Genomic DNA, 15006 nt, shown 5'->3' with positions numbered 1-15006 from the left:
AGGGAAAGATAAAAACAAAGAACAAACTCAGGTAAGTCTGACTTTATAGTTCAGTCTTTCTAATACTACAACTAATGTTCAGTGAATGAATACTCTGTAAGCAAATTTGGATGAAATTCAAGATCCCCTCACTAATAATTTTTATGATTTTATAATTTTATTTATTGGGCTGTCTGCAGTCATGATACATTTTTACATAGAAAAATATGTCATGACTTTCCAGACAACCTATTAACAATCACTAAAAATGTACCCAAAATATTTATATCAAACTTATGTGAACAAATTAAAAAAGAAATCAGAGAAGTCTGAAATCAACTGAATCAGCTGTCAGTTGCTAGTATTGGGTCATCAGAAACGTTAGGATGTATTTTTTTTTCTATATTTTTCTATGCAAAAATGCATCATGACCTTTCTGACAATCCAGTATTAGGTTCTCAAAAGGACTGGGGCCTGTTTTTAATTCTCAGAGTAAAGAAGATACACAGTATTTCCCAGGCCAATTTGAATAACACAAAGAGGATGAGGGAAAAAATGTTGAGAACTTTTCACTTTGGTCTTTTTCTAAACCATGGTATCTGTAGTTCATCCCTAACCTTCTCCTAATTCTCTTTGGTGACTAGGAGTACATTAAGGGTCAGGTCCCTACTTCTGGCCTACCTAAACAAACCCCAAAATTTTGTGTTATGTTTTACTTTTTGTTGAGTTGATCCTGTCATCACCTATTCATCAGGTGACTATTCTTAGTCCTTACATTTCTCACTCCGCAGCAGGAGATGGTTCGTTCATTCATTCATTCATTCATTTATTTTTGGAGAGGTTTTTGCTAGAGGGCATATGATCTCACCAGAAAGACAGAGACAGAAAGCAAGAAATCACCTCCCAGGGGGGATGGCCACACCGAAATCCCTTCTCCTGTTCTCCTCTTGGGATCTTGGGCATGCATGCACACGTGCCCAGCGTAAGTTTAAGCCACTGATTCCGGGACCACGGTCAACTACATGGGAGTCCAGCAACATAGCCATTATGCCAACTGCTGGTCCCTACACCAGGAGATGGTTCTTGACCACTCTTCCCTAAATATCAATCATTAAAACTATCTTTTCTCCTAGAATTCACCTTTAGGACTAATAATATTCCCTGTAGTTTGGAAAAAGGTAGGCATGGCTATTTGAAGTCCAAAGGGAAATTGGGGAAACAATGCAATGAAAGTAGAACGACTATAGAAGCAGAGGCAGGATTAGACTAATTGGGTCATTCTAATGCAAAATTATTCAAATGTTATCTGCACACCTATACTGAATGAAATCCTGTGACCAAGAGACAAATGCAAAAGAAAACATTAGAAATACTTTTAAACTCCTAATACTTACTTTGGCTCTCAGTTCTGAAGGGCAATGATTCATAGGCTTCAAAACTTTGAGAGAAGGCTAAGTTATCTGCAGTCCATAGCTGTTAGCATAGTACATCATCCTCTTATCAGTCAACAGTTACCTAGAACACTCACACAATGTACAGTCTGAAAAGTCACATGAAACTAAGTGAATCCTAATGTGCTGATTCTGTGAGGGATTTCGGTACACTGTCCTACTGTAACCACCCCTACTTCAAACTTCTCCAAGAGACAGACACTATCCTGCAAAGCTCTTATGAACAGCAAGGGGTAGTCTGGGGGCAAACAAGAAATATACCTTAAAAAAGGAGGGAGACTTCATCACAAAAATCTTTAAAAGTTCCCATGTTTTTTCATGAAAACAAACATTCCTAACATCCTTACCAGTAAACAACATCCAGTGGTGCAAAGTAATTTTTCATTATCAGGTCAGCAAAATAAGCTTCTGTTTCCCGGCAGGCAGTTCCATTTCCAATCACCACAGTGCTGCAGCTTCAAGGGGGAAACAATGGGAAACTGAGTGAGTTCAATGCATGCTTTGAAATCAACCAGAGAAAATGTACAGAATGCACAAATATTATTCTGCAATGCTCTTATTCACTCACACATATAAGCCATCTCTCCATTGTTTCACAAGAGAAACAGATTTATGTGGAATAATAGGCACTACCCCTGCATTTGACATATGAGGGACTGAAGAAATATTTCACTATCATACAATCTCAAAAAGAATCGGCTTTCTGCACATCTGGAAGAAACCAAGACTAGACATGCAAGTAAACTCTAGAGTATTCTAAACCATAATTAAGATGTTACAACCAAATTATATGATACGTGGTCAATCTCTGAAGCTTCTATCCTCAGACCTATAAAAAGTGAAGTGAGTGAGGGAGGAAGGATAAAACCCCAAAGAACAAGAACTAATGCTACTTTTCCCATACTACCACCTTTATTTGTGAAGGTGGCAAAGAAAGGGAGCCTTCCTCCAGGGTTTCCATAGGAAGAGCTCTGCAGCAATTTGCCCTGGCATTGGTTTACATGGTTCCTTTGCTTTTACCAAGGTACTTCCTTTAATTCTCTCCAGATTAAGGACCCAAAGGTATCTCTGACTGGTGGAGCCACTGAAGTACTGAAAAGATTATTTATTTTCATACTTGAAATTCAGCAAAAGCTTCTTTATTTTCTCTGCCTCTCGGAAGCCTTGCCCACAGTGCAAGTAAACCACATCAGTATGAAGTATCTGACCTTAAAAAATAAAAATAAATCATTTTGTAAGAAATGATGAAACACAACACATCAATAATTCAATTAACAAAGTGTAACAGAAAAGGGGACTGGCTTGTCTTTTAAAATGCATCCTAGGGCTGGCTCCATAGTACAGTGGTAAAACGCTGCTCTCAACAAAAGATGGATCCCACATATTGACCACAGTTTGAATTCCCAGTCTCGTTAGCCTGAAACATGCTGGGCATGCACACAAGTGTCCAGGATTTAAGGTGATGGAAAATTGGAGGAGGAAGGGGATTTCAGTAGGAAAAAACCCTGTGGAGGGTGCTCGTCTCCCTCTCTCTCTGCTCCCTTCTCTGTCATCTGTGCACACATGCTCTATCAAGAACAAAGGCGAAAAAAAACCTTTAAAATGCACTGTGAATCATTCATATTCATGAAAGAGATTTTCTGTAAGTATTATGAAACAGTTATTACCCAAGTCACAAGGACCCTTATTTTTTATTTTCAGAGGTTTTTGCTATAGGGTATATGTACTTGCGAGAGAGAGGAATAATGAGAAATTATCTCCCAGGGGGATTAGGGGAGAGGGGATGGCCATGCTGCAATCCCTTCTCCTCTACTCTCCTCTTGAGATTTTGTAATGTATGCACCCAGCATGTTTCTCAAGTTGCCATGTCTGGGGCTGGAACTGTGGAATCAGCCATATGGGCTCCAGCATCTCATCCACCATGCCATCTGCTGGCCTGCAATGAGGACTCTCTTTTGCCACACAAAATCCTTAACTAGATAATATGCCAAGATATCTAAGAGAGAAATGGCTTTCAATAACATCTAATATTAAGAAAAACCAGGCCAGCTGGTGGCATGACGGTTGGGGCAACTAGATCCAACATGGCTGACTGTGGTTCAAGTCCTGTACCAGATGCTTGGGCATGTGGGTATGCATGCCCAAAATCCCAAGAGGAGAATGGAGGTGAAGGGATTGTGGCATAACCATCCCTTCTAGGAGGTGATTTCTCATTTTCCCTCTCCTTCTTTCTGTCACTCAGCACACATAACCTATAGCAAAACTGAAACTAAAAATAATAATAAAAACAAACATTTACTCAATACTTACTATATCTTATTTACTATATACTACTACATTTGTCACTATTGTGATACTATTCTATTTCTTCTTTTTGGTTGTAGATATGAAGGCACTACTTCAAAAGTTGATGGAAAATGGAATTAAAAATACAAGTTTATATTGGTGCAAAATTTTAAAATCATACATAGTTTTTGCATAATAAGCATTCCATAAACTTTGTGAAGATCCCTTATAAATTTGCTACCTTAAGTAATTCTTTGAGCTGCATATTTAAGAATTACAAACTATTCTGTATCTCATTATACAGGAAATATTTTATTTTTAATGAAAATTTTTATTTTAATTTAAAATATTATTTTGAATCTGAGGGTAATCACCTAAAGTTGAGAAATAATGAACTAAGGGGCCAGCAGATAGTGTGGTAGTTAAGGCAATAGCCTCCCACACGGCTGACCACAGTTTGAATCCCGCACTTGGCAGCTTGCTTTCTCACTCACCTCTCTCTTTCTCTGTCTCTTTCTGACCAAATTAAAATAATAATAAATGTAATTAAATAAATATTTTTTTAAAAATAATGAACTAAGTGACCAATTTAGGAAGTCAGGAAAAGAATAAAGAAATGTCCTTTAAAAAGCAGAAGGTAGAAAATGACAAAGCAGTTAGCATAATAGCTATGTTGCTGGACTCCTAAGTAGCCGACTGAGGTTTGAGCCCCAGACCCGGCGGCTTAAATTCAGGCCGGGTATGTGTGCGTGCGTGCCCAAGATCCCGAGAGGAGAATAAAGAAGAAGGGATTGCGGTGTGGTCATCCCCCTTGGGGGGTGATTTCTTGCTTTCTGTCTCTCTGTCTCTCTCTGTCTTTCTGGCAAGCGCACATGCCCTATAGGGAAAACCTCTCCAAAAAAAAAAAAAAAAAAGAAAGAAAAGAAAAGAAAAGAAAATGATAAAGCTAAAAGCAGAAATAAAGAAATAGAAGAAAATATATCATAGAAAGGATCAACAAAGTTTAGTTAAAAATAATTTATAATAAGGCACATACTTTTAGCAATACCACAAAAAGAAAAGCAGGAAATAAATATGAACATATAAACATAATAGTTAATGCCTAAAGAAAAACAGAAGATAAAAAAAAGAAAAAAACTTTTTTTCTTTTTGGAGAGGTTTTTTTTTCGCTATAAGGTACATGCGCTCACCAGAAAGACAGAGACAGACAGAGACAGAAAGTGAGAAATCAGCCCCCAAGGGGGATGATCATGCCGCAGTCCCTTCTCCTCCATTTTCCTCTTGGGATCTTGGGCACATACGCACACACACCCAGCGTGAGTTCAAGCCACCAGGTCCAGGACTCGAACTGTGGTCGACTACATGGGAGTCCAGTGACATAGCCATTATGCTAACTGCTGGTCCCCAAATAAGAAGAAAACTTTAAAAGATCAAAATAAAAAGGTTAAGAACTGTAATTTAATTTAAATGTATTTATGTATTTCTTCCATGAATAAGAAACAAAGAAAAACTGACAGCATCCCCAAAACAGTCTCAATGACTCAATCCATCCTGCCTTCAGGCAGCCCTGAAACATGGGCAAGTGTATGTCCAGTGTACTCAGGGAGTGTTTCAGACTTGAATCCTGAACCTTCCCATTTAGGTTTGCCCTGAAGAGCATTGTGGCTTTTTACCACTGCACCACTGTCTGGCCTCCTAAAAATGGAACTTATTTTTAAATTAGCAAATGGAAATTCCAAAGTTGAGAAACCAGTAACTTAAATCAAGAACTCAGGAGATGGATTTAATAGCAAATAAGACATAACAGGATTAATTAGCTTCCACAGTTAATAATAGAAAACAAAAGAATGCAAATTGGAAAAGAGGCTGAATAGTCAAATATACATGAAATTACAGTTCCATGAAAAAATGCTAGAAGCTCTGCATACTCTAAGTAGAATTCATGCCAGAAAACAAAAAACAAAACAAACAAACAAAAAAAACACAGATATACAAATACTTAAGCACATCAGATGAAAACCACAAAGAGAAAATCTCAGCAGCCATGAGGAAAAATATCTATAATCATCAAAAGAACAATATAAGCGTTTTGGCTGAATTTTTAACCAAAACTGTAGTAGCCAGAGACAAGAAAATAAAAATGGAATGACATCTTTAAAATATTGAAGGTAACTGCCAATCTTCAATTCTACACCTTTCCAAAAAATTCTTTAAAAATGAAGGCAAAATAGACATTTTTCAGACAAATAAAAAGTAGGCAAGTTGCCATCAGCTAAGTCACTCAGAATGGATACAAAACTGTATCCACACGAAAATCACAGGGTTGGTTTCCTGATTGACATGTGCATGTTGGGAGCATGTGCCCAAGACCCTGGCTGGCTGCAAGAGCTAGAAAGGCTCACATTGTGAGACCTGTTGAGGGTGCTTATCTTTCTCTTTCTCTCTCTCTCTGTTCCTGTCTTTCACTTTCATGAAAAAAAGAAACTTTTAAAAAGTAGTAACAGAGTTCTTCAGTTAGTAAGAAAATTATCTCAAATGGAGATACAGAAATGCAGAAAAAAATGAAGGATAATATGGTAAATATATAGTAAAATACAGTAAACAAGAAAAAATTAACTGGATAAAAAATAGTGTCTTGATATTTAAAATGCTTTGTGTATAAATGCATCAAAAACAGAAACATATATAAACAGAAGTTAATATAGGGACAAACAACATCCACATCTGAACCTTATTAATTCTCAAAATCTCCACTGAGACATAGAGAAGAATATAATGATGGTGTGGGGGTATGCAGCCTAGATACCGGAGGTAGTTATCAGTACGCCTCACTAATTACTCGCTAAAACAGGCTGACACATACTTTAATGCCAGGGTCTCTGTGGATCTTATCTGATCTGCGGGGCACAGGAAACATCCTGACCCTAGTTAAGTCAGGTGATGCCTGTTCTATATAATGTTTATGGCTTATACATCATCCTCTTTGATGCATACTCAGCCTTCCTTGGAGTTACAGAGGAATAGTGTAAGTAAACTGGCTTGACCTATGATGCATAATAGGATCACACATGATAGTAACAAGGTCGAAAAACGTCTACACTAAAGTCTGTATCTCTAACTATAGAACTTCAACTACATCCTTGAAAGCTTGCAAACAGTTTACTGCGCCTGGCAAAATGCATAAATAAAGAAGCTCAGCATGACTGAGCAACACAGCTTGTCTGGGTTCACCTACATCTCTGCTTCTGCACCTTTCTTTCCTTCCTTTCTCTAACTTTCTTCTTTCACAGGACCAAGCCTTGAGGGCAGACACTGATATTACTCTTAAGCTTGCCGGTAGATGCCGACGATGATGGTAAGATGTTGAGAGTTTTGATCAACAACTAAAGAGAAATGTGAAGTTTGACTATCTGGTTCCCTGTCCGTATATGTAAGAAAACCATTTTCAAAGTCTTGCAAATTAACATTACTTTCAACTCATCATGAAATGGATGAAGTAAAACATGACCAACCAAACAAACTTTATGTGAAAATAAAAGTTGCGGAGAGAACTTACTGGTAGGAGAAATTATAGCCAATTTGCAACCGTGTTTGTAACCAGGATCTACTCCCATCAAGGTGCGTCCTGGAACAGGGCTTGTTAAAAGAAGCTGACGGAGGTTCCGTCCAAACATCATTACTGATTCCTTCTCTGCATCTGATGTTAGTTTGGCTCTTTACAAATTAAAACAAAGAAAAGGAGAAAAGGAAAACATACTTAGTTTGCATTCACAAAAATTGTCTTCCCAGAAAAGGAGAATTTATTTTGGACAGTTACTCCTGACAGGAGCATACTATAACAAAATAACTTGAGAAAAAAAAATCATAAACAAAAATTACAGAATCTATTTTTGCTAATCACAGTAATATATGATATCACAAACAATTCTGAAACAAACTTTTTGAGTTTGTCCTATCAACACTGTTTCTTAGGATCAGCAGATGGCATAATGGTTATGTTGTTGGACTCCTTGTAGTCAATTGAGGTTCGAGTTCCAAACCTGACAGCTTAAAACTTCATGCCAGGGGCGTGTGCATGTGTGCCCAAACTCCTGAGAGGACAATGGTGGAGGAAGGACTGCAGTGTGGCCATCGCCCCAAGGGGTGATTTTTTGCTTTCCATCTCTCTGTCTCTCTGGTGAGTGTATGTGCCCTATGGCAAAAATCTCTTCTTAAAAAAAAAAATAGCACACCAGGCATATGTGCTTGCATTCCCAAAATCCCAAGAGGAGGATGGAGGAGAAGGGATTGCAGTGTAGCCACCACCTAGGGGTAGAGGGTGATGATTTCTCCCTTTCTGTCTCTCTCTGTCTCTCTGGCAAGCACACATGCCCTACAGCAAAAATGTCTCTCCAAATTAAAAAGAAAAAATTGTTTCTCTTTCTGCTACTACATACAAAAGTATGTATATAAATATGCGTGTAGGTGAAAAGATAAGAGTGATTTGGATATTGTATAGTATGGCAAATTAAAATCTATTAGCTGATTAAAAATATAAACACAAAATCAAAATGATAAATTATGAACTCACAGTAGGCTCCTCCAACATTATTTACTGATAGTTTTACACCTTCCATTATAAATGTCTCAATGTCATCTTCTCACTACTCCATTCTTCACATCTAAACCTTGTCTTTTTCACAGTAATGTGACATGACCACAGATACTAGTGGCCAGTACAGAACCGTGCCTTTTGTAAATAACTTCCCAGTTTTATTCAGTTAATAAAAGGTTTTTTTTTTTTTTTTGGAGAGGTTTTTCGCTATAGGGCACGTGCGCTCGCCAGACAGACAGAGAGAGACAGAGAGACAGAAAGAGAGAAATCACCCCCCAGGGGGGATGGTCACACCACAATCCCTTCTCCTCCATTCTCCTTTCAGGATCTCGGGCACGCACGCACACGCGCCCGGCGTGAGATTTAAGCCACCGGGTCAGGACGCGAACCGCGGTCAACTATGTGGGAGTCCAGCGACATAGCAATTACGCTAACTGCTGGTTCCCAATAAAAGTATTATTTTTAAGCTTTTAAAAGTATGTCTGTAATAGGCTTAAAGGCATATGGAAACTAAGTTTTATACCATCATCTACTTAAGTTCTCAATCTATTATCTCCTAAAATTCATAAAAATTTATGAAATGTATGTCTTCTTTAATTAGACAAGGTAAAAACTATGTGCCATTGATCACAAGTAAAGAGTATGGGCTCAGCCTCTGTGGCACAGCTGGTAGTGTACTAAACTGAAGATCTGATTATTTTTAAAAAAAGGAGTACAAAAGGAATTCAAAGAGTATTTCACATCCGTGTAGAGGAAGAATTAACTACATCTATGAAGATGCACACACTTAACTAACATTTCCTTCTCTGGCTTAATTTTAGTTTCTTAAGGTTTTTCTCTCAACTCTGTAACATTTCACTTGTCATTTTGCCTGCATTCAGCCAAATGAGACAAAAAAATATCATTTCATGTATTTCTAAATCTCAACTTTTAACTGTACTGATTGGGTAAGCATTTATTGTCATTCTTACATAAGGTATCATGACTGATGTAAAAGATGATGAAAAGATAACATTCCTGCTCTGAAGGTCATGGTTTGGTAGAAAAAATATAAGAATAAACAAACAAGTCCAAAACAATGATGAGTGTTATATTAATGGGAACCCACAGAAAGGTTAGCTAAACTAGGAAAACTGTCTAGAATGATGTACAGAAATCAAGAAGGAAAAGTTAAGCAAACAAAGGTAGAGATAATAGATGGAAGGCAGGAAGACAATACCCAAGATAATGAAAATAACACATGTAAAGGCTCATGGCTCATTACTGAAAAAGCTAGTAACTTAATAAACTAAGATTTTAAAAAAAAATGGAAGAAAGAAAAGAAAATGAAAAAGAAAAAGAAAAAACAAGATATTAAGCTGTTAAATCACAATCAGGTCATGCATGTTCTAAAGAACTTAGATTTTATTATGGAGACAAAGATCTACTGTAGAAGTTGGGGTGCAGGTGCATGCAAGCCTCAAATCCGAAAAGACCGAGACATGGAGGAGAAGGGATTGTGGCATGACTATACTCCATGGGGGCATGCTCTTTCTCTCTCTCTCTTTCTGTTTCTCTCTGGCAAGTACATATGCCCTCTGGCAACTAAAGAAAAAAATAAAATAAAAAGAGATCATCTAGTACAATAACCCAGACAAAAAATTATTATGTCCTGAACTAATCTGATATGGAGATAAAGAGGGGGGAAAATTCTAAATATAAGATGGTAAAATAGACAGCACTTGGAACTGACAATAGAGGACTGATTACTTCTCTACATCTCTTTTCTTTCCATCTTATCCCTGAAACAGTCCTATACCTTAACTCTCTTGTAATTTTCATCTTTATTATTCTTAGTCCTTCTACTAGTCTATTTACATGATGATCTTAAGAAGCTCCTAATATATGCACATCAATGCAGATCACTTTTCCATCCAGATAACTCCCAGTTGCAGTTTAAAATATATATATTATCTTTCTCTCTTCGTGGTAATAAATTCACACGTGCTCCACTCATTTCCTTATGTTTTTAATGGCTCTTTTACTCCTCCGATTAGCTTCCCCATTAATTCCTGAATTTGTTTCTTCCAAACCAAAATTCTAATCTGTAAAACCATTTGCGTGGCTTGGATGTCAAATTCCAAGACTGTTATTGTAGCAAGGAAAGGGGCACACAGTAACTAGTCAGGATTTAAAAAGTATAGCAAAATTAGGGATTCTGTTTTATGATCTATGCATGTGAATGCATCTACAGACTGAAATCAAGGCTTAATTTTAAGACTTTGCAATTCTGAGTTCTTGAGATTGATTATTCGATAACGAAAACTTACTGCATTCTTTAATTAAAGTAGTACCACACATGATAATGAACAATAATACAAAATGAAACAAGAAAAGCAAGAAACATACCTGAATTCTCTACAGAGGAGAGGATAAATAAGGCGTTTAAAGGAATCATCCAGGGAACTATATAAGATCTTCATTAACTCTGGCCTTGCAAAGCCACGTGGTCTCCACCTGCAAAAAAAGAAAACCCCATACTAAAACAATAATGAGAACATGAACAGGCTCCCAGAAGAAAGGAGGGGAAGGGCAGAATAAAGACGAGGGGAAAAACCTTTACTGAAACCAAAATAACAATTTGTGAAGCGAGGTTGTGGTATCTGGAAATTACTACTATAATGTCAGGAGTTATTTTTAAAAATCTAGTAAATATGAAATATGAACAGGTATAAAACTTCAGGGAAAGAATTTCTTCTGGGAAGTTGCCAAGGCATTGTTAATAATGGCCAAAATCTTGGAACCAGCAGTTAGCGTAATGGCTATGTTGCTGGACTCCCATGTAGTCGACCATGGTTGGAGTCCCAGACCCGGTGGCTTAAACTCACGCTGGGAGCGTGTGCGTGCGTGCTCAAGATCCCAAGAGGAGAATGGAGCAGAAGGGATTGTGGCATGGCCATCCCCCGTGGGGAGTGATTTCTTGCTTTCTGTCTCTCTGTCTCTCTCTGTCTTTCTGGCGAGCACATATGCTCTATAGCAAAAACCTCTCCAAAAAAAGAAAGAAAAAAAAATGGCCCAAATCTTAACATATATAAAATTCACCAAAAAATTATTACAGCATTGCTGTGAATTGCATATTCTCCTGCACTAAATCCACATGTTGAAGCACTAACACCCTCATTGTGATAGTATTTGGAGATGGGTCCTTTGGGAGGTAACCAGGTTTAGCTAAATGAGATCATGAAAATGGAGCCCTCATAATAGAATTAGTGTCCTTATGAAGAGAAATGCCAAAGAACTTGCCCTGTTTTTCTCCCTTTCTACCAGAGAGGTTGCTGTTTTTCCCCCTCCACCATGTAAGGATACATGGAGAAGACAGCCATTTGCAAGCCATGAATAGAGCTCTCACCAGGAGCTCAACTGGCTGACATGTTGATCTTGGACTTCCAGCCTCCAGAACCGTGAGAAAATAAAATTTGACTGTTTAAGCCATCTCTAGCCCAAAATTTATAATATTTTGTTCTAGCAGTCCAAGTTAAGGCAGACACTGTATCATTCTTTATTCATTTATTTATTTCTTCTGGAGAATAAAAGTAGACTGAACAAAAGAAAGACTGTTTAAAACCCTGCCTGATATTCTTTTCCTTCTTGTTCTTGATCTATGATTTACAGAGGAGAAAAAGAGATGAAAGATATGTATTTAACATGATTTCACTGTATGGCAATCCTCCTGTCCCAGCATCCTAATAAGCCAGGACCAAAGGCACAGACAACTGTCCCCACAGTATGCAGATTGGCCTAGGAACTGAATCCAGGCTTATAATGTGGCTTCCAGCCTCTTAAGTGGTGGCACTATGTGCACCACCATGGCTGGGGCCTGTTGCCATTCTGAGTAGAACTTAATCTATTGTTCAGACCGTATTACTTTATTAGAGAGCATCTGCACACATATGAAGGGATATAAATGCTACACTATTGAAAGAATTGCAGAGAAAATGGTAATATAAAAAGGACAAAACCAGCCCCATCCCTTCTGTGTTTTCATCTATCTATGACATTGCTGCCTTTATCTTTAAATAGTTATTGAATAAAAACCATTAACAAATTATTAATGGTTTCTAATAAACCATCAAAACACTTTCAGGGTAATCTCATCTCTCTTACTTAGACTAGGAAATAAACTAAATTTCAGTAAACATATTTAAGTATTTATTGTGTAATATACTAAAAGTTACATAACAACAAATAATAAAATTCCTTCCATAGAAGGATTTTATTTGAAATTTTAGTTTTGTTCTTTTAATTTAAATGAAGGTGTTTTTTGTTCTCTGTCCATTCTATGGCACTGAATGGGTGAGCGTGTTTCTCGCAATATGGAAACATGTTCAGGATCTCTGCAACTACAGGATGGGAACCTTGATAGAGGGAGAGACTCATTCCCACCCCCAATTTCTTCTCAAGGGACTGCAGATATGCCGGAGACTGTTATTCGGAGGTCGGCGGAATCACTGCTTGGGAAGGAAAGCAAGCACTGTGGCAAAACTTTGTGCATGAGCAAAGGTGACAAAGCAAGAAGTCTCTCTCATCAGATGCTGACATCTTGACACTGGAGTTCCTAACTGTCAGAACTTGATCTTGGAAACTATATGCTCAAAATGGAGGAATTGTGAGGGAGAAATAGCTACAATCTCTAGGAAACTGCTAAGAAGAAAGCCGCCCAGAAAAACTAATAAACTGGAATCACCCATCAACATTAAGCTTTGCATGAATGAGTGATAAACTCATATATGCATTGGGAAAGATATTTTACTAAATCAGGAAAGAACTGAACACATTTCAATAGGAAATATTGAAAGGACAACTGCTTCTCCAACTCCAATAGTAAGGGACAGACTTAAAAAAGACATTAAATCAGAGCCAGCAGGTAACATGGTGGTTAAGGCACTGGACTCCTACATACCCAACTGCAGTTCAAGTCCCAGACCTGGTGGCTTGAAAATCACACCAGCTGCATGTGCATAAATGTACCCAAGATTTCAGGAGGAGAATGGAGAAGAGGGGATTGTAATGTGGCCATTCCTCATGTGGGATGATTTTTTCACTTTTCCTCTCACTCTCTCTCTCTCTCTTTTTCTGGAGAGTGTATATGCTCTACAGCAAAAACTTTTAAAAAAGCAAATTGAACAAAAAAAGTGGTATAATGTTACCTTGGAAAATGAGAGTGAATGTGGCCCTCCTCCTACATAGTCTCTGAGCCACTTAAATGAGGCACAAATTAAATGAGGCACAAATTAAATGAAGAGAGTGACCAAAACTGAGAGGGAAGAAACAATCAGGATGATGAATTATATCTGGGAAAGGCATGTTTGTGCTCTCCTTACTTGCACATGAAACTTTGGTAAAGGGAATATATTAGAAGTACATTAAATTTTAAAGAAATTATAATGGTACATAACCCATGAAAATGGATGGAATGGAAAATACTATTATGAGAATTAAAACTGTAAAACTACTTTTTTGGGTGGGGAGGAGGAGGAGAGGGTTTAATAAAGCTCTATAATTCCCAAGGAGATATATTTCTAAACATCCACTTCAATAAAGACCAAGTGAATGAAAAAGGAAGAAAGAATTGGAATACAGAGCCAATATCAGTCTTTCATGTTTGAGGCTTAATTTGACTGTGTGAGTGTGTGTGTATGTATAAATTCATTATTGATATTTAAAATAAATGTGAAGAAATTAATAAGTATTACATGTATACAGTCCATCAACATTCAAAAAGTGAACATACCATAACCCAATCCCACAAGAACATCCAAAAATGAAGATACATTACCAATACCACTAAAGCCCTGTTCCTGTCCCCTCTTTCAGTCACTATCATCATATTGAATAACCAGATCTATGTTACCTGTTTCCAATCTTCATATACATGCATTTAACACCATGTATTCTTTCAGGCCTTTCTTCCTTCACTCAAGATTTACCCATGTTGTTAGGCATAATTCATTCTCAATAATATGGGGAATATAATGATAATATTCTAATATTAAATATATTTCTGCATTCAACAATTTATGAATAGTTAATGAATTGTCTTTGATGTTCTTATATGTCTTTTGTTGTTCAAACTGTATCTTTTCCAATTCTTCTACATAGTAAGAAACAGATATAAACTTTTCAATTATAATCTATTTCTCACTTAAGTTCTTGCATTTTGGGCTTCATTTATTCTGATGCTCTGACAGTCACATTTGGTGGACATACAGTCACATTTGGGATTATTACTTCTTATTGATTCAATATTTTTATTATTATGAAGTATTCATTTTATATTTATCTTTCTTTTAAAATATTTTTACAGACATTGACAACTCTACTAATTTTCTACTTAGTGTTTTTCTACTTTGTTATTTTTTACTTCTCTGCACCTTTATACAGTATGTCTCACATGATTAATTTACAGTTGGCCTTCTTTAAATTCCATTTTAATATGGTTTTTAAATTTCATTTTGACAATTTCTGTGTTCGATGGGAGCATTTAGTTTAGTTCATTTAATATGATTATTGACATGCCTTGTTTTAAGTCTTTGGTTTTCCAGTTTTAATTATTTACTTGCATATTACTCTCTTCCTCCTTTCCTTCCTCCTTTTGGCTGAAATGCACAGTCCTAATATACTTCTTTTTTTTTTTTTTTTTTTGGAGAGGTTTTTTTT

The 15006-nt window shown here is 36.9% G+C and overlaps 1 protein-coding gene across 1 annotated transcript in view; it reads right to left on the bottom strand.

Moving 5' to 3' along the window:
* SRBD1 (S1 RNA binding domain 1) overlaps positions 1–15006 on the bottom strand; it is a 236477-nt gene that overhangs the window by 177332 nt on the left and 44139 nt on the right. The window contains exons 11-14 of the mRNA XM_006159897.3: positions 10699–10806; positions 7273–7430; positions 2548–2638; positions 1778–1885 (exon numbers count right to left, since the gene is read on the bottom strand). Coding sequence (XP_006159959.1) covers positions 1778–1885; positions 2548–2638; positions 7273–7430; positions 10699–10806 — 465 coding nt within the window. The remainder of the gene's footprint in view (positions 1–1777; positions 1886–2547; positions 2639–7272; positions 7431–10698; positions 10807–15006) is intronic.

The sequence above is a fragment of the Tupaia chinensis genome, unplaced genomic scaffold (assembly GCF_000334495.1).
Source record: "Tupaia chinensis unplaced genomic scaffold, TupChi_1.0 Scaffold000661_1, whole genome shotgun sequence".
Classification (NCBI taxonomy): Eukaryota; Metazoa; Chordata; class Mammalia; order Scandentia; family Tupaiidae; genus Tupaia; species Tupaia belangeri.
The sequence above is the reverse complement of the archived record's forward strand: the minus strand, read 5'-3'. Positions and strand labels throughout refer to the sequence as shown.